The sequence below is a fragment of the Molossus molossus genome, unplaced genomic scaffold (assembly GCF_014108415.1).
Source record: "Molossus molossus isolate mMolMol1 unplaced genomic scaffold, mMolMol1.p scaffold_m16_p_10, whole genome shotgun sequence".
Classification (NCBI taxonomy): Eukaryota; Metazoa; Chordata; class Mammalia; order Chiroptera; family Molossidae; genus Molossus; species Molossus molossus.
In genome coordinates, this window is record NW_023425345.1 from 67,798,304 (window position 1) to 67,824,061 (window position 25,758).

The following is a 25,758-nucleotide window of genomic DNA, read 5'->3' on the forward strand; positions in this document are numbered from 1 at the left end:
AGGATTGTCATATTTTTTTCTGGATAATTTACTAATAAAGATATATTTCAAAAAATATACCGAGGAAAAGATATATCTAAGAAGAGACACTCTGCTTGACACAAGGTGATGAGGTCCATAAACCACATATATAGTATTTGGTAACTTCTCAAAAGATCGAAGCCAGAACTTTAAAATATGTTAATGGGATTATTTCACATGTCCCTATCCTCTAATTCCTTTTTTATTTCCTTGAAAACACCTTCCCCCACCCCATATACTTTATGTTTACTTATTTCATTTTTTGTTGTTAATTCTCACCCAAGGATATTTTCTCCATTGATTTTTAGAGGAACTGGAAGGGAGAATCATCAATGTTTTGACACATCAATCGGTTGCCTCTTGCACTCACTCTGCGGGGCTGGGGAATCAAATCTGCAACCCAGGTACATGCCCTTGTCCAGGAATCAAACGCCTGACCCTATGGTGCGCGTGTCAACGCTCTAACCACTGAACCACACCAGCCAGGGCACTTATTTCATTTTTGATTGTATCTTCTGTTCTTAGAACTATAATCTCTTTTATATTGGAGTTAAATCACGAACTCTTCTATTTGTGTACTATTAATCCTTATTTTTGGGGACGGAAACTGAACTGCAACTGAGGTACATGCCCTTGACCTTCCAGAATCAAACCTGATACTCTTTGGTCCAAGGGCCAGCACTCCAACCACTGAGCCAAATTGGCTAGGGCTAGTTTTCTTTCACAAAAAAATGTTTTCATTGATTTTTTTTTTTCCCCGAGACAAATATCAATGTGAGAGAGAAACATTGATCAGCTGCCTCCTGCACGACCCCCACTGGGGATTGAGCCTGCACCCCAGGCATGTGCCCTGACCGGGAATCAAACTGGGGCCTTACAGTCCATAGGACGATGCTCAATCAATCCACCGAGCCATGCTGGCTGGGCAGTTTTCAGTTTTCTTATGTTCATGATAGTCAAATTTATTTATTTGGAAGTTCTCCCTCTTCCTTTGTGAGTATATTTTCTGGAATAAGGGACATAAAAGGTTTCTAAATCTGGATAAAGATAACTGAATCCAGATGGTAAATTTATTTACTCTTTAGGACATGTATCTTTATCATGGACATATAATTGTATATAATCACACTTCACTAATCTGATATATTGGAAACCAAAACCCAAACAAATCCTTGTTGGACAAAATAATTTCTTGCTGAGCATAATCCTTTAGTCTAAAACTCCAGGAAGATTTTTCAGAGAATATCCCCTTGGATTTGTGCAGCATAAATTTATGAAAGAACTTCTACTACACTCGGAATCAGTGGGTTCAGAAGAGACACCAAATTGTCCCTACAGCCAATAGTCTGAGACGAACTTACCATATTATTTCTGTCAAAAGATAACTTTGTTTCTCAAACTGTTGTAACACAGAAAAATATAAATCCTTTACATTAAAACTGAGAAATTTATTGATTTTCTTATGAAGTAGTAAGCAGAATTAAAGAAGAAATATACAGCTTAAAACAGTTGAAATAATCCTAACATTTTTAGGACAATTTTAAATTCATGGCTAAAATAAAAATGAATAATTTTTAATAATTAAATCACTTAAAAATTTTGCTCAATAATTTATCTGAAAGTAAAAAGATATGAGGGTAACTGGGATCTGGGCACCTTGTAAAATAAAATAATGCCACGTATCCTTCTCAAAAAAAATTGTGATCCTTGTGAAAACAGTGGTTCGGTTCTGCTCCCCACCCACAGAAGCCACCTCTCCATTCTACCACTTTCAAAAGTCAACATCAGTCTTCTGATTTGTAAGGATGCCACTCTGGTTCCATTTAAAAATGTTTCTTGTAGGCAGTCAGAGATAGATGACAGTCTTACGCAGAAGAGTAGATGATCAGTATCTCAAAACAGCAGTCATGGCTTTCTTCTAAGTGCTCACTGAGGTCAAATGCCCTCATATAATTATAAATGTTCAAAGGTAAAATTACATCTTAACAGCAGCCAAAAATTTATATATTTTTTTGTATTTACAATATTGTACATATTTACAAGACCACATCAAATACTGAATTGTAGAAACAAGAGACCACCTATAGAAGCATTTGTTTAATGCCTCAGCATTATTTTCTTGTGCAAACTGAAACTTTTATCAAACTTCTTAGAAAGCTAAAGACAGTCAACATTGCGAAGGCCACCATCCATGGTTAAAGAGCCAAACCTAAAAACAGAAGAAAATCATCAAACAACAAGTGTTGGTGAGGGTGTAGAGCAAAGGGGACTCTAGTACACTGCTAGTGGGAATGCAGACTGGTGCAGCCACCATGGAAAACACTATGGTGTTACCTCAAAAAATTAAAAATTGAACTTCAATTTGACCCAGTAATCCTACTTCTAGGAATATTCCCTAAGAAACCTGAAAACACCAATCAGAAAAAATATGTGTACCCCCATGTTCATAGCAGCATTATTTACAATAGCTAAGATCTGGAAACAGCCCAAATGTCCATCAGCAGACGAATGGATAAAAAAGCTGTGGTACATATACACAATGGAGTACTATGCAGCTGTAAGAAAGAAAAATCTCTTATCCTTTGAGACGACATGGAGGGACCTGGAAAGTATTATCCTAAGTGAAACAAGCCAAACAGAGAAAGACAGGTATCATATGATCTCACTTATTTGTGGAATATAATCAACATAACAGTCTGAGGAATGGGGTAGTCCCAGAGACGTGGAAGTGGGGTACAGACTGACAATACCCAGAAGAGGGGGTTGGGGGGGAGAGATAAACCACAGAACTTATATGCATGTATGCATGAACAATGGACATGGACAACAAAGCTGGGGACAGGGCGGGGAGGGAAGTGGAGGGGGGAATCAGTGAGGGGAAAAAGAAGAAACATCTGTAACAAAAGTAAATTAATTTAAAAAAACCCAAAAAAACAACAGAAGAAAAAAAGTAATCTCAAAAGATGAATTTATTTGGCCCCTAACATTTTCTTTTTTAATGCTCACCCAAGGATATTTTTTCTGTTTATCTTCAGATAGAGCAGGAGGGAGAGAGAGAGAGAGAGAGAGAAAAACATTGACTGGTTGCCACCTGCATGACACCAACCGGGACCGGGGACGAACCACAACCGAGGTACTTGCCCTTGGCTGGAATTGAACATGGGACTCTGGTCTGCGTGGCCCCTAACATTTTAAAGCAGGCTATAGAATACTTTTCAGAAGAATAAACTGCTATTTTTAAAGAGTTTAAGCAACTCTATTTCTTACTGAAACACAGTGGTATTATTATAAATATGTGAAAAAATACAATTCAGTGGAGTGGGAAGACTTAAGAGAAAATGGAGTGATGTAATCCAGAAAGTGTTAGGGAGAACTGGATAATTTCTTTTTTTGTGCGGTGGGATTTACAAGCAAAGATGTGGAGTTGACAGTAAGTGTTGGACTAAAAGGGACAGCAAGGAGTGGAACCCTGCTAGAATAGACGGTCATTTTGGTGTTATGTGCTGCTGAAGCGAGCTCAGACTGTTATTTTGGGGAGTAATGGGAAATAAAGTTGGATGAATAGGCTGAGGGCGAACTAATATTCTTTGAATTCAAGTATGAATTTAGACTTGACCTTTTAGATAACAGAAGTTGAGATATTTTTGGGCCAAGGGAGTGACATGATAAGACCAGTGTTTGGGAAGGTTACCTTGGCTGTAATGCCCGTGACAGAAGAGCCTGAGGTTAAGGAAGTAGGTGGTGTTATAAGCTCAGCTCCCACAGGACGGGGAAAGGAGAGATGAATGAGGCTGTTGAGGTGAAATATGAAAACATTTTGAAGGAAGATTAACGAACTTGATGAAAGGGTGTGAAGAAGAGTAGTGTCTATAGAATAATTTGTGTTCAATGGAGTAGGAGAAAGGCTGTCTCACTGAAGAGGATAGAAAAATGAGAGGAAACACTGAGCTGGGAAGGAGGATATTAAAGTGATTTCTGACAGAGAGAAATCTGAAGCGAAGTGAGACATTCCCATGGAGACAGCGTATAAGACCTGGCCTCGGCTGCTCGCTCTGGCACAAATCCTGAAGTAGTCACTTAACACCCAAGTTATAGTCATGCCAGGTTATATCACCCATATATCGTCAAATAAGCCTACAAATAACACACAGGAGCACTGACTTACTGGACAAGTTTTGGGAAGTGGGGATTTTATTCCATAAGTCATAAGTGATTCAATATAAAAGTCTTTTCAAGCATATATATATATTCCATCCTCACCTGAGGACATTTTTGCATTTATCTTCAGATACAGCAGGAGGGAGAGAGGGAGAAAGAGAGAGAAAGAGAAACATCGACATGAGAGAGACACATTGAGTGGTTGCCACCCACACGACCCAAACTGGGCTGGGGACAAACTGCAACCAAGGTACATGCCCTTAGTGGGAACGGAACCTGGGACTCTCTGGTCTGCAGGCCGACGCTCTAACCGCTGAACCAAACCGGCCAGGGCTGTTCAAGTATATATATATATTTATTTTGCATTTATCTTCACATAGAGTGGGAGAGGGTAGGGGAGAGAGAGAGAGAGAGAAACATCGATGTAAGAGAGACACATCGACTGGTTGCCACCCACATGACCCCAATCAAGGCTGGGGACAAACTGCAACCGAGATACATGCCCTTATCGGAAACCGAACCTGGAACTCTCTGGTCTGCAGGCTGATGCTCTAACAGCTGAGCCAAGCTGGCCAGGGCTGTTCAAGCATATTTTAATAGTCTCCTCTTACGTGCTGATCTTTAGCCTTACAAGATAAACTTAGGATTTAGCTAAAGTTGTGAAGAAACTATAAATTGGATACTATAAAAATATAATTACTATGTAGTTGTTATAAAACAATAGGAAGATTCTAAAACCTAGACACAGAAACAAAAACTGAACATATAAAAATATGTTTAATATCATTATTAACCAAAAACATGTGAATTAAAACAAGAAAGATATCAGTTTTTACTAATCAAATTGGCAAACTTTTAAAAAAACTGCCCTGGCCAGTTTGGCTCAGTGGTTAGAGCATCGGCCTGCGGTCCGGAGAGACCCGGGTTCGGTTCCCGCTAAGGGCATGTACCTCAATTGCAGTTTGTCCCCGGCCCTGGTTGGGTCATGTGGGTGGCGACCACTCGACGTGTCCCTTTCATGTCGATGTTTCTCTCTCTCTCTCTCCCTCCCACTCTATCTGAACAAAATATCAAAAAATGTCCTCGGGTGAGGACTAAAAAAAACAAAACAAAACAAACTGGTAACATTCAGTGTTAACAAATCTCACTCTCTCTGGGACTACAACATACACACCTTTTAAAGAACAAATTAACAATACCTATCAAAATTGAAATGTACATACTTTTTGACCCAACAATTACACATCTAGAAATTGATCACTCAAAAATTCTTACACAAGTACATGAAGGTATACAGACAAGTATGCTCACTAAAGCATGGTTTGTAATTATGAAAAATTAGAAACAACTTAAATGCCAACAAACAGGGAAATATTAAATAGCTATGGTGGACCCACACACTGAAATACCAGCTGTTGAAAATGAGACTTGAAAAAGTACCCCTGATATATATCCTTAAGTGAAAAACACAAGACTAAGCCAGTTTGAACAGAATGAGTCCATTTCTCATAAAACACACAAGTACAGCAAAGTACTAACAGTGATTACTGCTGTGGGGAGGGGGCAGCATGAAAAAGGGCAAGTGCAATCTTTTAAAACTTCCAAAATTTAAAAATTATATATGTATTGTTTAAAAAAACTTTTTATAATTCATTAAATTACTTAAAAAATTCAGTAATACTACAGAAGTGTCTTAGAACTTCCTGCATACAGCTAAAAAACCATGTGATTTCCTGACAGAGACTCTAACTTTAGAGATAGGCAGTTATAGTGGAAAAAGATTTTAGCAGGAGATAGGAGGCTGGGTTCTAGCTCCAGCTTATCTTCTCAGGGTATGAGCTTCCATATTTGTCGAACATGAATAAAAACTAACTACCCTGGCCCTGGCTGGTTTGGCTCAGCAGTTATAGTGTTGGCCCACAGACCAGAGAGGCCCGGGTTCGGTTCCCACTAAGGGCACATACCTGGGTTGCAGTTTGTCCCCGTCCCCGGTTTGGGTTGTATGGGTGGCAACCAGTCGATGTGTCTCTCTCACATCGATGTTTCTCTCTCTCTCTTCCTCCTTTTCTCCCTCCCACTCTGTATCTCAAGATAAAGTGCAAAAATGTCCTCAGGTAAGGATAAAAAAAAAAGACTACCTATCCTGTTACTGTATAGGCTGGAACATTTTAAGTGACATAATGCAGAGTGGAATGTCCTGCAAGTGTGAGAAACATCATATAAATGTGAAATATTTATTCGTATTTTAGAGGTTAGAGAACCACAGAGGAACACCTAAGGGCTTGAAAGACAAGGGTTCTATTCCACTAGAAAGCCAAATAGGTTTTAACTTCCCTGAGGGATGAGGAAACAGCCATCCAAAGTAGTTTTATTGGTTCTGGACATTTTCCAAATGATCTATTAGGATTCTGTAGATAAGCAGACACCCAACTCCTCAAAAACACTGCATTTACAGCTGGCCTTCACCTGCAGGGAGGCTTGCAGATAGCTTTACAAGTTATCCAACACCAATCGGGTGCTGGCATCTTATAAGCAACTCCTGAATGCAAAACTGAAAATTACAATTCTAATGAGAAAATGTTATAAAAAAATAATGTGCCAACGATTTTCATTTCTATAAAGTGATTCAAATAAGGAAATAAGTAATTCTATTAATCAGTGCTTCTATAAAATGAAATCAATCATAGTGGAACTGTCTTTATCCAAACAACCCCATACTAATTAAAAGGCATCATGGAAGTCACAAAACATACAGGTTCTGACCTTATCTCCCTTTCCAACTGCCTAATCTATTGATATAGGAAGATAGAGAGATACAAGTATAGATACACATGTACTTGACTAGGCAGAATGATATATCTGCATTAACTCACCTCTCCAAAATATGATTATTTTCAGCAAGTTCTTTAACCACTCCTTCCATTTCTTCTTTTAATTTCTTCATACTATACATACAAAATAAAGATAAACATCTTTGTTCAAAAAATGTACACAAATGTTTTAGAATTGTATTTATATTGTTTTAGTTCTATAGCTTAAATTAAATCACTAGACACATTTGCAAACATATTCACAACAAATATCAAACATTTCAATATAAAAGATCCAGATCACAAATGGAAACAGAAACAAATGAAAAAATCATAGTTACCAAATAATAAATTTCTTACCCAAGAGTCATTTCTACTAATGTGTTAGAACATGGATAAATTGGGGCCATGGTATGTTTGATTCCACTGGAGGCTGCAAACATTTTCTGAGGCAAAGTTTCTTGTAACTAAAACATCAAAAGATCCCACATCAATCACAGAACAAAGTACTTACTACAGATCTTAAATCAAATGTTACAGGTTTTACTAAGTCCTTTATAGCTTTTATTTTTTATCCTCACCCAAGGATATTTTTCTATTTATCTTCAGACAGAATGGGAGGGAGGGAGAGAGAAACATTGATGAGAGAAGGACACATTGACTGGCTGCCTCCCACACAACCCTGATGCAACCAAGGTACGTGCCCTTCACTGGAATTGAACCTGTGACTATTTGGTCCATAGGCTGATGCTCTAACTGCTGAGCCAAACTGGCCAGGGCAGTCCTTTATAATTTTATGTTTTCATTTCAAAACCATCAATCACATAATACTTAAATCAACACTTTAAAAATTATTTTCTTATGGATGATAAAAGAATAGTCCATCCATAAGATGTTTTCAACTGTGAAACATCTAAGTTCTTAAAATTTGGCCCAAAATATATACCACAATCCTGGTTGGATGGCTCGGTTGCAGCACTGCCCTGTACACTAAAAAGTAGTGGGTTCAATTCCCGGGCAGGGCACATACTTCAGTTTTGGGTTTGATCCTGGTCAGGATACCTATAGGAGGCAACCAATCAATGTTTCTCTCTCTCTCTAAAGATCAATAAAAACATATGCGTGGGTGAGGATTAAAATAAATAAATCCCACAAATAGGCAAGTAGAGCTGATACTTGTGTATTATGTCTATTTCTCTCTTCTCAATCATAATCAAATATAAACTGGAAAAAATTTTATTTAAATTTTTTCTAATAGAAAAAAAGGTGTTCTTTTTCCTACTTAGATAGCTGTACCTCATTAGTATAGTCTTGATACTTTGATACTTCTTCTTCAATATCAAAACACTGATTAGTTAGGGATAACAACTGTTTCCTAAGATGAAGCATCTTTCTGAAAACCAAAAAGAATCAATTAATAAGCAATCTAATGAAATATTATTCTTACTTAAAACATACAATATACATTAAAATGTGTATTGTACAATCACCCACTAATTACTTCCCGAACAGGTTACCTACCTCATCCAATCTTCTGACTTATCCAAAAATGTCTCATACTTTTGAACACACTCATCTGTGAAGTGGGTCATGGCTTTTGTTGCATGGTAATATAGTTTCTGCCTGGAATTTAGAAATAATCAGAGGCTTAAACTAACATCACTGAATAGATTTCCAACACTGAAAAAATCTCAAATATAGCCCTGACTGGTTTGGCTCAGCAGTTAGAGTGTCAGCCCATGGACCGAAGGGTTATGGGTTTGATTTCAGGTCAAGGACACATGCCTGGGTTGCAGATTCAATCCCTGGCCCCAGTTGGGGTCGTGTAGGAGGCAACCAATTGATGTCTCTCTCTCACATTGATATTTCTCTCTCTCCGTTTCCACTCTATCTAAAAATCAATGGAAAAATATCCTTGGGTGAGGATTAATACACACACACACACACAAATCAAATATATAAAATTATTTCCTGTAATGATAGTTGTAACTTTAGAATATTTATGGAAGGCCAAAGGTTTCTAAGATAGACCTAATTAGAGCTGCAAGAGGAAAATGAGAACAGAGAATAGTACAAAATATTTACTGAATTAAGGCTAAGAAGGTGGTTAAGTCTGTCCTCGTCTGTGTTTTCTATTATATGTCCTTTTGCAACAGAAGCACATGAGGCAGAAGAAGCCAACCCCTCCTCCTCCCGTCTCAGTTACCTCTCAACCAGGAGCTAGATAAGTGGGCCTAAAGTATGTGCATACAGAGTAATAATTATGTAAAGCCAATGTAAAAATGTATTTTTAATTATAATTAATTTAAACTCTAAGAAGAATCACATGAATAACATAACAAAAATAATTATTAAACATAATCTGGATACTTACTTATCAAATTTGTGGATTTGTTCCTCATTATAAGCTAGTCCTAAAAGTAAAAAAATATATTACTTTTGTACATGTACAATCATAAAATTACACAGCATTTTTTTCTGTTGAGATTACTTCAAAAAGTCTAAGAGTTTAAACAGATGTCACCAACTTGTGACCCATAGGTTAGCTATAGCCCACAAACGCTTTTATTTGGTCTGTACAGAGTTAACATTAAAAAGAAAAATTAACTGCCAACATTTAAAATCAGAATATTTCCAATAAAACCTGTTTTTCTAACTCTTCTTGAGACATAGAAAGATTGGGCAACAATGAGGTAAATTTGGAGAGGGGCTCTCCCCTTTAAACAGGGGTCTCTCTTCTCCAGTTCTCCCATCTCCACTGGCCAATGTCATTCCTGCTATGTGCCTGGCCTGTGGAAGTTGTGAAGTTCATGAACCCTATTTAAAATATTCAAAAGGTTGCTGGTTTTAAAAATAATTTTTAGTACATGTGATTTCTTCCCTGACAGAATCAAATGTCTGAAAAATAACTTGGGCAGCCACCCTTACAAATATACCAAATTAATTCAACAGAATTACAACTAGTAGGGCTGATTTCATTAGATTAACAAATGGTAAATTTTACTTACTACGTTCTGCTTTGTCTTTTTTGAATTGATAGTATATCTCTGTGATGCAATTTAACAGGACTTGTAGCTTTTCTACACTATTTAAAGAAAAAAAACCCAAATAAATTAACTGAGTTGATGTGAAAAAGGACATTTAATAATAAGAGCAGAAACTACCAATAGTTATAACCTACTGTCTATCTTTTGGATGAGTGCCTTCTTGATGGGCCCATGTATCCGACAGCAATCCACCTGGAGATAATTTGCTTTCGATATCCTGAAGACTGGTTTCTATTGTTCCCTGAGAACTGGAAAGCTAAATAAAACCAGATTCAGATTACCAAAAATCAGAAATGATAATCACAGTGCCAATGGAGTCTAAAGTCTGAATCATATTTTTTTATATATTACTTCAATTCAAAGACAGAACATAAAATACTTTTAATCCTTCAATTAAGCTTCTGTGTCTTTATCTGTAAGATAAGGTTAATACTCTATGTCATAGCATAGCCCCAAGGACAAATTGTAGGTAGTCAAGATTGTGCTCTAAATGTTCAGAGCCCACCCCCAAAAGTAATTCTTATTATAAACAGAAAATGAAAAGAAATTTCATTTAAGATCCTATTCATTTTAAGCTTAGTAAATTTATCATTCATCTACCACAGAACTAAGCATTTGTAAGACTGTTAAAGAAAGGACTGCCCGGCTGGTGTGGCTCAGTGGACTGAGCGTCCTCCCATGGACTGAGAGGTCCCAGGTCAATTCTGGTCAGGGCACATGCCCAGGTTTTAGGTTCGAACCCTGATAGGGGGTGTGTAGGAGGCAGCTGATGGATGTTTCTCTCTCACATCAATGTTTCTCTCCCTTTCTCTCTCTCCAAAAAAAAAAAAAAAAAAAATTAAAGAAGGATGAAGGCCAGACATAAAGAATTAAATATATCTAAATATTTTAAGGATTCTGATACATACTATTGCTTTTCAAATAAAATTTTAAGTGGTGGTTTACACTGCCACTAGCAACAAAAACTTATGCCCTTTTTACTACACTTGTCAGCCTCACATGGGAACTTGTTACAAATGCACACTTCGGGGCCCCACCTGTTGAATCAGAAACTCTGATTAAACCTTGCTAAATCGAAAGACAAAAATAATACCTTAGTATTATTATAGTACAATTTTTTATTACTATTGTGAACATTTTTTTCTAAGGGTTTCGTTAGGTCTACTGATTTTTAAAATAATTTCTGAATGTACTATGTCTCTTTACTATAGATTTAACTTTATCCTTATCAATTTGAATTAGCTATTTTTTAATCTTTATTGTTGTCTTACAGATGTCCCCCAATTTCCCCCCTCCCCATGTCCCTGCTCCAACTGGTTCTCGCCCCACCCAAGGCCTTCACCACTTGACTATCCATGGGCTATGTATACATGTATATAAGCTCTTTGGTTAATCTTTTCCTGCCCCGCCTCCCCTCCCCCTGAGATTCATCAGTCTGATTCACGTTTTGATGTCTCTGTTACTACTATCAATAAATCAATCAACAAGTGCTGGTGAGGATGTAGAGAACAAGGAACCCTAGTACACTGTTGGTGGGAATGCAGACTGGTGCAGCCACTATGAAAAGCAGTATAAAATTTCCTTTTTCAATTAAAAAAAAAATTTTTTTTCCCCTTTATTGATTTTTATAAAGAGAGGAAAGGAGAGAAAGAAAGAGATAGAAAGAAACATTGATGAGAGAGAACATCGACTGACCGCCTCCTGCATGCCCCCCACTGAGGATTGGGTCCATAACCTGGGCATGTGCCCTGACCAGGAATCGAACTGGCGATCTCTTGGTGCATGGGTCGATGCTCAACCACTGAGCCACACCGGCTGGGCTGACATTTCCTAAATAAATTAAAAATTGAACTGCTATTTGACCCACTGATCCTATTCCTAGGAATATACTCTAAGAATACCGAAACACCAATCAGAAAGAATACATGTACCCCTATGTTCATAGCAGCACTTTTCACAATAGCTAAGATCTAGAAACAACCCAAGTGCCCATCAGCAGAGGAGTAGATAAAAAAGTTATGGTACATGCCCTGGCCGGTTTGGCTCAGCAGTTAAGAGTGTCGGCCCGTGGACCAATGAGCCGCATGTTTGATTCTGGTCAAGGGCACGTACCTCGATTGTGGTTTGTCCCTGGTCCTGGTAGGGGTCGTGTGGGAGGCAACGTGGTCGATGTGTCCCTTGATGTTTCTTTCTCTTCTCTTCTCTCTCTCTCTTTCTCCCTCCCTCCCTTCTACTCTATCTGATGATACATGGAAAAATACCTTCAGATGAGGATTAAAAAAAAAATTTTCTGGTTTTTGTTTTTCTTTTGGTAACACTATCTTTTAATAGACATAATATTACAGCCAATGGATTTATTAATATTTTTACTTATTATCTCCCTATTATTGGTACTTCAGGTTGCTTGCCATTTTCACACTTCTGCATAATGCTGTAAAAAAATAACCTGATCTATAAACTATTTTCCATATTTTGAAAGTATAAGGTACTTAACACATATACTTAACATTTTTTAACATTAAAATATTAAAGAAGCCTCACCAGTATGACTCAGTGAATTGCGCATTGTCCCATGGACTTCGAGGTCCCAGTTTGACTCCTGGTCAGGGCACATGCTCAGGTTGTGGGCGCGATCCCCAATAGGGGTCGTGCAGGAGGCAGCCAATTGATGTTTCTCACATCGATGTTTCTTTCTCTCTCTCTAAAAAAAAAAAATCAATAAAAACTTTCCTAAAATCTCTCAAACAAGCAACATCTGACCTCAGTGAGCCCCACACCTCTCATTAAGTGGTCCTAGGCCTGGCACTAGCAGCAACCAGCCTTGGTTCACAGTTAGGCCTCTCCTGGGCACCTCTAAGCCCAGCACAAGTAGAAGGCATTTATAGATCACTTTGTAACTAATGCTGGGTAGCCCCAGGACAGAACACAGGACTTGGGCCTGCACCTCCTGGGAGGCCCCAGAGCCAGTGCACCTAGTAGACAGTTTCAGATCACATCGAAGCACCACCCAACCACCTCCAAAACTGACATACTCAGTGAACACCAGAGCCCTGCTGAAGTAAGTCCTCCATGGAGTGGGCTCCTGCATAGCCGATTCTCCACAGTGGTCACAGCCAGTCCTTGCAGCTGATCAACCAGGGGGTAAATCCCTCCTGTTGATGTGCCAACAGCAATCAAGGTTCAACTACAACAGGAGGGTGTACACGACCCATAGTGGGGAAAGGGTGCGCATCTATAGTTCCCAGCTCCGGTGGACCCTACAGGACGCCAACTACATCGGCCACTCTACCAAGCCCGGGAGATGTAGCAGCTCTACCTAATACACAGAAACAAACATGGGGAGGCTGCCAAAATGAGGAGACAAAGAAACATGTCCCAAATTAAAGAACAGAACAAAACTCCAGTAAAAGAACTAAACAAAATGGAGATAAGCAATCTACTAGATGCAGAGTTCAAAACACTGATTATAAGGATGCTCAATAAACTGAGGAGGAACTTTAACAAAGAGAGAGAAAATATAAAAATGGAGATAGAAAACATAAAAAAGAACCAATCAGAAATGAAGAATACATTAACTATAATGAAGAACTTTATAGGGAAATAACAGTGGAATAGATGAAGCATAGGATCACGCATCAGAGATTTGGAAGATAAGGAAAGCAGAAAACAATCAAAATAGCAATAGAAAGTAAGAATAAAAAATAAAAAAAGAAGATAGCATAAGGAGCCTCTGGGACAACTTCAAATGTACCAACATTCACATCACGGGAGTGCCAAGAGAAGAGAGAGCAAGGAATTGAAAACCTGTGCAAAAATATAATGATGGAAAACTTCTTTGACCTGTTGAAGGAAATAGACATCCAAAGTCCAGGAAGTGCAGAGAGTCCCAAACAAGATGAATCCAAAGAGGTTCAAACCAAGATACATCATAATTAAAATGAAAAAAATTAAAGACAGAGAGAATCTTAAAAGCAGCAAGAAAAAAGCAGTTTGTTACCTACAAGGGAGCTTCCACAAGACTGGCAACTGATTTCTCAACCGAAACGTTGCTGGCCGGAAAAAAAATATTCAAAGTGATGAAAATCTAGGACCTACAACCAAGATTACTCTACCCAGCAAAGCTATCATTTACAACTGAAAGACATATAAAGAGCTGCCCAGACAAGAAAAAGCTAAAGGAGTTCATTGCCACCAAATCAGTATTACATGAAATGTTAAAGAGTCTTCTTTAAGAAGAAGGGAATGCCCTGGCCGGTTTGGCTCAGCGGTTAGAGCGTCAACCTGTGGTCCAGAGAGATCCGGGTTCGGTTCCTGCTAAGGGCATGTACCTTGGTTGCACTTTGTCCCCGGCCCTGGATGGGTCATGCGGGTGGCAGCCACTCAATGTGTCCCCTTCATGTCGATGTTTCTCTCTCTCTCTCTCTTCCTCTCTCTCCCTCCCACTCTATCTGAACAAAAAAATGGAAAAATGCCCTTGGGTGAGGATTAAAAAAAAAAGAAGGGGAAAAAGATAAGAAATATGAATAATAAAATGGCAATAAATACATAGCTACAAACAATTGAATCTAAAAAAAACAAAATAAACAGAAACAGACTCACAGATACGGTGAACATTTTGATGGCTGCCAGATTGGGGGGGGGGGTAGGGAGATGAGTGAAAAAGGTGAAGGGATTTAAAAATACAAATTGGTAATTACAGAATAGTTACAGGGTTGTAAAGTACAATATAGGGAGTATAGTCAATAATACTGTAATAACTATATATGATGTCAGATGGGTACAAAATGTATTGGAATGATTATTCAGTAAGTTATATAATGTCTAATCACTGGGCTGTACATTTGAAACTAATATAATATTGCATGTCAATTGTAAATAAAAAATAGAATAGTATTTAAAGTAAAAACAACAACACAGGATTGCTGGGCCCTACCATAACCATTTCTGATTCAATAGGTGGGGCCCCAAAATGTGTATTTCTTTTCTTTTAATCCTCACCCAAGGGCATTTTTCCATTTTTTGTTCAGACAGAGTGGGAGGGAGAGAGAGAGAGAAGGGGAGGGAGAGGGGGAGAGAGAGAGAGAGAGAGAGAGAGAGAAAGAAACATCGACGTGAAAGGGACACATCGAGTGGCTGCCTCCTGCACGACCCAACCAGGGCCGGGGACAAACTGCAACCGAGGTACGTGCCCTTAGCAGGAACTGAACCCAGTTCTCTCTGGACCACAGGCCGACGCTCTAACCACTGAGCCAAACTGGCCAGGGCCAAAATGTGTATTTCTAACAAGTTCCCATGTGAGGCTGTCTGTTGGTCCAGGAACTACTCTGACAGCCACTGCTGCAGAGCACTGAATAGAACTCTGAACAATCATTTTTTTTTTTTTTATCCTCACCCGAGGACATTTTTCCATTTTTTGTTCAGGTAGAGTGGGAGGGAGAGAGAGGAACAGAGAGAGAGAGAGAAACATTGATGTGAAAGGAACATATCAAGTGGCTGCCACCCGCACAACCGACCAGGGCTGGGGACAAACTGCAACCGAGGTACGCGCCCTTAGCAGGAACCGAACCCGGGTCTCTCAGGACCGCAGGCCGACGCTCTAACCGCTGAGCCAAACCGGCCAGGGCTGAACAATCATTTTTGGGTGGGGAGCATATATGGTATCATTTCTACAGATAAATTTTACTAAAAATATTTTTTTATAGTAGAAAAATATTTTAAGGTCTTTTTAGTAGGAAAGGAACCATAACAGCTAAACAGATTATGAGGAGAAAAAAAATGCAATCAAGTGAAAAGTAACTGGTCTGAAGTTAAAGCCCTAATTATAAGACTCAGTGACCCTAAGCTATTTAATCATCCATGCTTCAATTCTCATAGGAAATCTAAATCTTCACCAAAATGTTGTAAAAGTGAGGAACACTTTGGGCTCCCCAAAAGAAGACATACAATTTCAATTCAAAGCATTCAAATGATGCCAGCACTAGAAATTAGTGTCCATTAGGACTATGAGTTAGTAAATAAAGTTCTAAGACAAAAGAGAAAAAGAATAGAAAACACAATGACATAACTGCCCACATTTAAATACAAATACTGGGGACAATTATTTGTTTCTTTGACTTTTATTTGCTTAATTCTATATCAACATTTAAAAAAACTTTTGTGACCAAGACCTATAGTAAGAAATACACTTCGTTTTAACCCAGTATTATTTAAATGTGTATACAGAACTAAAATGAAAGTTTCATGGAACGGTAATTTTATTACATGTGATGCATTTTGACATTTTCTATTACATTTCATTTAAAAAAACAATGTGAGCCCTGGCCGGTTTGGCTCAGCGGTTAGAGCGTCGGCCTGTGGTCCGGAGAGACCCGGGTTCGGTTCCCGCTAAGGGCACGTACTTCGGTTGCAGTTTGTCCCCGGCCCTGATTGGTCGTGCGGGTGGCAGCCACTCGATGTGTCCCTTCACGTCGATGTTTCTCTCTCTCCCTTCCTCCCACTCTATCTGTACAAAAAAATGGAAAAATATCCTCGGGTGAGGATTAAAAAAACAAAAAAACAATGTGAACTTTACAACCTATTAGTTGTTCATGACTCATATTTTGAAAACCACTGTTCTAGATGGAAAACAAAAGGAAAACAACAACTAAAAATCAGCCTAACCTGGGAAAGAGAAAAGGGATACTGTATCAAGTTCTTTTGCACTTTTTTTTAAATCCTCACCCGAGGACATTTTTCCATTTTTTGTTCAGATAGAGTGGGAGGGAGAGAGAGGAAAAGAGAGAGAGAAACATCAACATGAAAGGGACACATCCAGTGGCTGCCACCCACATGACCCACCAGGGCTGGGGACAAACTGCAACCAAGGTATGCGCCCCTAGAAGGAACCGAACCCGGGTCTCTCAGGACCGCAGGCCGACGCTCTAACCGCTGAGCCAAACCGGCCAGGGCTGAACAATCATTTTTGGGTGGGGAGCATATATGGTATCATTTCTACAGATAAATTTTACTAAAAATATTTTTTTATAGTAGAAAAATATTTTAAGGTCTTTTTAGTAGGAAAGGAACCACAACAGCTAAACAGATTATGAGGAGAAAAAAAATGCAATCAAGTGAAAAGTAACTGGTCTGAAGTTAAAGCCCTAATTATAAGACTCAGTGACCCTAAGCTATTTAATCATCCATGCTTCAATTCTCATAGGAAATCTAAATCTTCACCAAAATGTTGTAAAAGTGAGGAACACTTTGGGCTCCCCAAAAGAAGACATACAATTTCAATTCAAAGCATTCAAATGATGCCAGCACTAGAAATTAGTGTCCATTAGGACTATGAGTTAGTAAATAAAGTTCTAAGACAAAAGAGAAAAAGAATAGAAAACACAATGACATAACTGCCCACATTTAAATACAAATACTGGGGACAATTATTTGTTTCTTTGACTTTTATTTGCTTAATTCTATATCAACATTTAAAAAAACTTTTGTGACCAAGACCTATAGTAAGAAATACACTTCGTTTTAACCCAGTATTATTTAAATGTGTATACAGAACTAAAATGAAAGTTTCATGGAACGGTAATTTTATTACATGTGATGCATTTTGACATTTTCTATTACATTTCATTTAAAAAAACAATGTGAGCCCTGGCCGGTTTGGCTCAGCGGTTAGAGCGTTGGCCTGTGGTCCGGAGAGACCCGGGTTCGGTTCCCGCTAAGGGCACGTACTTCGGTTGCAGTTTGTCCCCGGCCCTGATTGGTCGTGCGGGTGGCAGCCACTCGATGTGTCCCTTCACGTCGATGTTTCTCTCTCTCCCTTCCTCCCACTCTATCTGTACAAAAAAATGGAAAAATATCCTCGGGTGAGGATTAAAAAAACAAAAAAACAATGTGAACTTTATAACCTATTAGTTGTTCATGACTCATATTTTGAAAACCACTGTTTTAGATGGAAAACAAAAGGAAAACAACAACTAAAAATCAGCCTAACCTGGGAAAGAGAAAAGGGATACTGTATCAAGTTCTTTTGCACTTTTTTTTAAATCCTCACCCGAGGACATTTTTCCATTTTTTGTTCAGATAGAGTGGGAGGGAGAGAGAGGAAAAGAGAGAGAGAGAGAGAGAGAGAGAAACATCAACATGAAAGGGACACATCCAGTGGCTGCCACCCACATGACCCACCAGGGCTGGGGACAAACTGCAACCAAGGTATGCGCCCCTAGAGGGAACCAAACCCGGGTCTTTCTGGACAGCAGGCCGATGCTCTAACTGCTGAGCGAAACTGGCCAGGGCTCTTTTTCACTTTTAATTTAACATCTATTTCATGAAAGAATACTTCAAATGCTAAAAGCTTGCAGCAGCAGAGCATTTTTATCCATCTAATTTAATTGGTACAACAACGTGTGAGACATAAGGGTAAGAAACTGCATATTTTAAAGAAAAAGAAAATGAGAATACAAAGAATTAAAGGCCTTGCTTTATTCACCAGGCTGGAATAGCTGGGTAAATAGGGGCAGACCTGGGATTAGTAATCAGCTCTCAGAGCACATCTCACAGCACCTTAAAATACATTTTAATAAGAGATCCAGGAACTACCTGAAATGCTATTATATTTTTCAGCAGAGTAGATTTTTGTCCTAATTTCTATTTTTATCTAGAGGAATGATTCACTGACTTTAGGAACCCAAATCTTTCTTTTCTTACTTTTTATTTTGGAAAAGATCTGATATTTTCCTAACCTGCATCTAATTCTAAGGAAGTTTAAGCACTCTGCTTGTTAAATTACATTTATGAACTTACTTTAATTGCCACAGCAGCAACACAAGAGCATTATGGATTTTAAAGAGATAGGGAGAAAGGGAGAGAGAAATGGGCTTAATGCAAAGTAGGTATTTGGAAATGTCACAAAGAATTGCATGGCAGTAGGGCATTTAAATTTTGTAAATAGTTCCAAAAAATAGTAAAAGGTTACTTTTTCTCTGGAGATCTTTAGGTACATCATCTCTTTGGGAAAGTTTATCTATTCTTGGCAGCAAAGAAACAGATTATGAGCCTATGTTTGTCATAACTTTGTAAATACTTACTCTTAACAATTTGGTGTGTATGTCTGAAATTTCATCTAACTCTGCTGCTTCTAGGTTGATTTTCATCAACTTTTCGTATCTATACGAAAAACAAGTATAGAAAAATTAATTGAGTATAATGAATACACAGATTTAAAAAGATGTTTTAATAATTATATTTGAGTTTTATTATTCTAATAATTTAAGAATAAAATACTGAATGCAAGTCTACAAAGCAAAAGAGTCCAAGAAAATTTGATGTCTTTGTAAAGAAATTTTAAATACTTCTACTTATAAAATTGCAGATTAAGAGATAAAATATAAAAAACAACTTAATTTCAAATAGTCTTATTCCAGATATTAGTCACAATACTAGATTCAAGAATTAATGTGGTCAATAGTAAATTCTGATTTCATTAATTGTATTTCCTATGCAGTACAAATAGTATAGCCTAGGAAGAGGATAGTTTAAAATGTTCCGTTTCAAAAGACATTCTCAGGGACAAGCTTAATAAGCACAGTAAACTAGCCCGGCAGTTGTTGCTCAGTGGTTGAGCGTCAACCCAGGCACCAAGATTTAGCCGGTCTGATTCCCGGTCAGTGCACATGCCCAGGCTGTGAGCCAAATCCCCAGTGAGGGGCATGCACAAGGCGGTCAATCAGTGTTCTCTCTCATTTATGTTTCTATCTCTCCCTCTCCCTTCCTCTCTCTCTAACATCAATAAAGAAAAAATATAATAAAATAAGCACAGTAAACTAGAAGTAATCCCCCAATTTAAAAAACTATCAAAATACAGTTCTAGAATACCTCTTCCTACTTCCTTTGTTGTTGTTGTTATATTTTTTCCCTTTATAGCAAGCTATACATGTCAAAGATAACTAATTAAACAGAAATATAACAATAATTAATGTTTTAACAATTATCACTTAAGGAAGTAATAATCTACTCACACATTCACAGTTTTTTCAATGTTTCTGATGCAGAAATCCAATGTGATCACAACTTCTGTCTTTTTGTGAACAGTTTCATTGTAATCATCTTTAATTAATTCTCTAAAAAAAATATTCTCATTAGTTTATGTAAGAAATTATTTGTTTTCTCATCAATCATAAATTATACTGCTGTACTTCTGTTCAAATTTCTTAACAGTCTTGATATATTATGAAAGCCAATCCCCTTTTTATTAATTAAAGCATTTCTGTGAGCCTTATATGTATATAGGGCATTAACCATTACTACATATTAGGTCAACAATTTAGAAATCTGGAGCATTAATATATTGAAAATAAAAGCTAATCTACAATTACATAAATAAGATAAATAGCATTACATTTTATACTGCCAGAATTTTTACTACTCATAGTAGACTGCTGATTTCTACTTTAAGTCAATATGACCTCTAAAGAAAAAGCATGACATAGTAAATAATATAATTGAAGAGCTTTTGGTTCATATCAAGGATCAACAAACTAAGACCTGATGCTTGTTTTTGTTAAGAATGGTATTTACATATTTAAAGGTTGTAAAAACAAAAAAAAGACCTTATGTGCCCACAGAGTCTAAAACATTTATTAACTTAAAAAGAAGTTTACCAACAGTGGTTTTCTCATGACTTAATAAACTGAAAGCTAGTAAGTAAAAGGAATAAAAGCTTCATGGAGCAGTGACTGGTGTAGATTACAACACTGAGAGAAAACGAGAGCTGTTAGTGACAATGCTTTGAAAATAAATGGAATCAACACTTAAGATTTCTGCAGAAACTATTTAGTAAAAACAAAGAGGCTTCTTAATGGAAAGAGAAAAGCAAAGGCTTATAGACTAGATAGGTGAACACATCAAATATATCATAAGCACACATTTAACATGAAAGTGATGGGGAAAAAGAGTCCGATTCCTTTTTTTCCTTAGAAGCAACAGCAGAACAAGAATGATGACATGCTTCACATGTTTTTGCAGAAAGAGAAGGCTAGGTGTGAGGTGGGCACACAGCTGTCATAAGCATTAAAGCTGAAGAGCACTATGAGCCCAGACAACACGAGGCCATTACTGTGGGTGTATAAAATTCAAAAGCTTCAAATGATGCATAGAACGAGTTATGCTTCTTTTTTCAAAAATAGTTTGACTTTTTTCTTTTCATATGTTTTTATTGATTTTAAGAGAGAGATGGGGAGAGGGAAAGAGAAAGATAGAAACATGAACTCGCTGCCTCTTGCACGCCTCCTACTGGGGCTTGAGCCTGAAACCTGAGCTTGTGTCTTGACCAGGAATCGAACTGGTGACCTCTTTGTGCATGGAACAATGCCCAACCACTGAGCCACATCGACTGGGCCTAGTTATGATTCTTAAAAGAGACCATTTATTTTCCATTTCTATCACATAAACAGATGGTATCTACGAATCATGAAAGGTTAAAAAAGGTTAAATCCTATTCATTCTCAAAACATTTCCTAGCATCAACCTTTAGAAGGAGCATACTGAGCTAACTAGATGATCAATATTCTAACCTACAATAACTATATTAAGTGACTTGGGAAAAAAAAAAAAAAAACCCACCAAAAACATTAGCTTTTAATTGCTTATGAAGATGGGTGTGTGCTCATACTGTATGCTTTCATTTATATGAAATGTCTAGAATAGGCAGATCTATAGCAACAGACAGTATATCAGTGGTTGCCTAGGGCTAGGAGGTTATAGTGAAAATGGGGAGTGACTGTTAATGAGTGCAGGGTTTCTTTTTAGGTTAAAAATACTCTAAAATTACTGGTGATGCTTGCACAACTCTGTGAATGTGTTAAAAATCACTGAATTGCACATTTTAAAAAATGAGTAAATTTTATAGTATGTGAATTATAGCTCAATGTTACTAAAAAAAAAAGCTGAGTGTATACATTATTTAGGAAAAAGGCAGGAAATAGAGAAGGATTCTGAGGACATAAACCCTACAAAGAAGTACAGGTTGTACTGGATTACAACAATGACTAAGCCTTCCAAGATAGTGAAATGACAGCCAAGTTAAGGGCCCTGGAAAACAAATTCATTTGCCATCACATTGTCCGTGTGGTATAAGTTTTAAAATTCAGATATTATTATCCTGTCTCACAAGGTTATTGTAGAAATCCAGTGTTAAAATAGCTGCCAAATGTTTTAGAAATTAAATGTGAAACACAGTATTATAATAAAAACCAAGCACCTAACCCTACCTACTCTGAAGAGATGATGGGTGGTTACCAGTTACTTAGTGAGGTCTATGTGCAGATCAATTTTCAACTTTCAATCTATTACTTACATCAACCATCGTATTCCCTTTCGCATTAATTCCTGATAAAGCAGCAGGGTACTGGCAATTCTACAGGCATAACACACAACTCCTGTTATTGCCTAATGAAGAAATGTAAAATGTCACTATTTGGTGCTAATTATGGTACATGGTAAGGCAAACTTTTACATAAATAATTTTCAAACACATATTTTTATCAGGTTAATTAAAAACACAATTAACTACCAATTTCTAAAAGCTAAGAACAAATATAAGCACAATAAACATTTCATCCTTAATGTGATAATGCTGAACGTGCACTGCCCCAAATGGAGAAAGTTTTCTAATGAATTTAAAAAAGGATATAAAGTAAAAAAGAAAGAACACAATATAATTTGCAATGGATAACAATTTAAATAATTTCCTAAATCAAATAGGCATATATAAAGACTACAATACATTATATTGCTTCCACTATTGATAACATAATTTTAACTTAGATGTTTACTTGGTAATTTAATTAAATACTAACCTTGGCCATGCTAGCATCTCCATCTAAATCATAACGTGGGTGTACTTTAGGGAGGGAAACTAAAACATGAAATAGTCAGTAATAGAGAATTTTGAATAAATTACTGTACCCTTTATATAGTAACCTCTAACTTCAAAATTAACCTTTACATTAAATTAAATTTAGTGGCAAAACTCTATAATGTTCTTTTCCCGGTTGACTACACACACACACACACACGGAACAATAATGCTCATTCTATAACAAATTACCTATACTATTTCTAAGAAACTTCAATTTTTTTCTTAAATATATTTCAACTCAATCAGCTCAACGCTTCTATTTATTTATTTATTTATTTTTATCCTCACCCAAAGACATTTTTCAATATTTTGTTCAGATAGAGTGAGAGGGGGAGGGGGAGAGAGAGAGAGAGAGAAACATCGACGTGAAAGGGATACATCGAGTGGTTGCCACTCGCACGACCCAACCAGGGCCAGGGACAAACCGCAACTGAGGTACATGCCCTTAGTGGGAACTGAACCCGGGTCTCTCTGGACCGCAGGCCGACACTCTAACCACTGAGCCAAACCGGCCAGGGCTCAACATATTTAAATGGAAATCAAATTCCAAAATCCAAATAGAAATGCAAAATCTAGGTAGTTTATTTTTTTTTCAGCAGTAGGATCTATAATTTAGAAGACTCCAAAATGCAGATCTAATTTTTCTTAGACTCCAAAGTCTGGCAAAGGGTCCTATTCACATTGGACACAATAAATATTTGCTGAAATTTATGGAATTCACAGTTATGAATTTGAGTAAAACACTGAAAGCAGACAGGTAAGGTGAAACATACATGACAAACTACCACTTTGTGAAACAAAGTATTTAATGTCAAACTGTTTTACCCACAAGGCTTTTATATTTTACTAGCTTTGTTCAATTAATTTACAAAATTTTAATGGTTATAAAAAAGGGCTACATTAATGTCATTATCAACCAACTTTATGAAAATGACAATAATTTCTACAGGTTTTTTTAAGTGGCTAGTAAGAACAAGGAAAATCTTAACTTACTTTTTTCATACATCAATCCTATGGTGGTCAGAGGTTCCCGGCTTACTATAAAGATAGGATTCTCCTCAGTAGTTTTAGGGAAATGCTGCACTAGTCTTCCAGGTTCTAGCACTAAGCGTCGTCCTTCATATATAAGTTGTTGATTTGCAGAAGTAATTTTGGTTTGTTTATACACCAGTTCATGAAATACAGTAGCACTGTTTGAGAAAAATCCAAAAAGACAACATAAATGCGATAAGAAGAGAGGTGAAGTCTTTTTTTTTTATTGACTGAGTACAACATCCATTTCTCAGTGGTATTTCACATCATGACTCCTCTGTGTAAAATAGGAATAATAGGACCCATCTCATAGAATTGTTGTGAGGACTAAATTACTTAAATATACAAAAAACTGCCCTGGCCGGTTTGATTCACTGGTTAGAGTGTCAGCCTGTGGACCAATGAGTAGTGGGTTCAATTCTGGTCAAGGGCACGTACCTCGACTGTGGTTTGTCCCCGGCTCTGGTCAGGTTGTGCGAGAGGCAACGGGTTGATGTGTCTCTCTCACATTGATGTTTCTCTCTCTCCCTCCCTCCCACTCTATCTGATAATAAATGGAGGAATATCCTTGGGTGAGGATTAAAATAATAAAATCAGTATACAAAGAACTGAGAATAGTACTTACAACACAACTATATAATGTTTGTTAAATCAATTAATAAAACCAGGTATTTTCAAAATAGTGTTTGTGAGCAAAAGGTAGATTCTCCCTAAACAGATCTATAAAATAAAAAAAAGTTTCAGCAGCAATGTTGTGATTTATCTTCCCCACAAGGCTCTAAGATTTGGCTCAGGCTTGCTTGAGATTTTTATGTTCACATAGATTTTAAAAATGAAACAGTGGCCAGCCCTGGCTGGTGTAGCTCAGTTGGTTAAGCATCATCCCATGCATCAAAAGGTTGCTGGTTTGATGCCTGGTTAGGGCACATGCCAGGGCTGTGGGCTCCATCCCCAGTAGGGGAGTGTGCAAAAGGCAGCTTATTGATGTTTCACTCTCACATTGACGTTCCTCTCTCCTCTCCCTTTCTCTCACATTAATAAAAACAGCCCTGGCTGGTGTTGCTCAATAGTTAGAGCACCAACCCACGCACCAAAGGGTTGTAGGTTCAATTCCCGGTCAAGGGTATGTAAGGCAACCAATTGATATGGCTCTCTCTCTATATATACCCCTTCCTCCCTTCCTTCCACTCTCTCTAAAAAAATCAATGGAAAAAATATCCTTGGGTGAGGATTAACAAAATATATATACACACACACAAACACACACACACATATATATATATAAATATAATAAAAAATATAAAAACATATTAAAAATGAAATAAATACATATTCATTCAGACTATTAAGCACCAAAATAAAGATGCATATTATATTTTAACCTGTTATAGTAATATTATTTTATTCATTATATTTAGTGTTTATAGTAGACATATATATTAGATATTAATCTCTAAAATATTTTATCTAATTAATGCTATTCCTTAATAAATTACTAGTAAAAGTCTCTTGTTTTATGAGACATCAAAACTGCTATTTGAAGTCTGTCAAAACAAAAAATTAAAGCATCTAGAATAAGTGTAATGTTTTTTCCCTTCATTTAAAAAAAATTATTTTGAGCCCGGCTGGTGTGGCTCAGTGGTTGAGCCTCAACCCATGCACTAGGAGATCGCTGGTTCGATTCCTGGCCAGGGCACATGCCCAGGTTGTGGGCCAAATCCCCAGTGGGGGACATGCAGTTGGCCAGTAGATGTTCTCTCTCACTGATGTTTGTATCTCTTTC

General features: G+C 37.4%; 1 protein-coding gene across 3 annotated transcripts in view; it reads right to left on the minus strand.

Annotated features, from left to right (window-relative positions):
* Positions 1-1,454: 1,454 nt before the first annotated feature.
* TBK1 (TANK binding kinase 1) overlaps positions 1,455-25,758 on the minus strand; it is a 51,775-nt gene continuing 27,471 nt past the window's right edge. Inside the window, exons 9-21 of one of the 3 annotated variants that reach the window (XM_036252234.1) lie at positions 23,937-24,133; positions 22,882-22,940; positions 22,380-22,471; positions 20,044-20,145; positions 19,114-19,192; positions 10,171-10,292; positions 9,998-10,074; positions 9,364-9,403; positions 8,511-8,612; positions 8,286-8,382; positions 7,350-7,456; positions 7,053-7,124; positions 1,455-2,230 (exon numbers count right to left, since the gene is read on the minus strand). In XM_036252234.1, the coding sequence (XP_036108127.1) occupies positions 2,179-2,230; positions 7,053-7,124; positions 7,350-7,456; positions 8,286-8,382; positions 8,511-8,612; positions 9,364-9,403; positions 9,998-10,074; positions 10,171-10,292; positions 19,114-19,192; positions 20,044-20,145; positions 22,380-22,471; positions 22,882-22,940; positions 23,937-24,133 (1,198 nt within the window). In that variant the 3' untranslated portion in view covers positions 1,455-2,178. Of the gene's footprint in view, positions 2,231-7,051; positions 7,125-7,349; positions 7,457-8,285; positions 8,383-8,510; positions 8,613-9,363; positions 9,404-9,997; positions 10,075-10,170; positions 10,293-19,113; positions 19,193-20,043; positions 20,146-22,379; positions 22,472-22,881; positions 22,941-23,936; positions 24,134-25,758 lie in introns of those variants that run through there. The other 2 variants (XM_036252236.1, XM_036252235.1) reach the window with 2 other exon arrangements.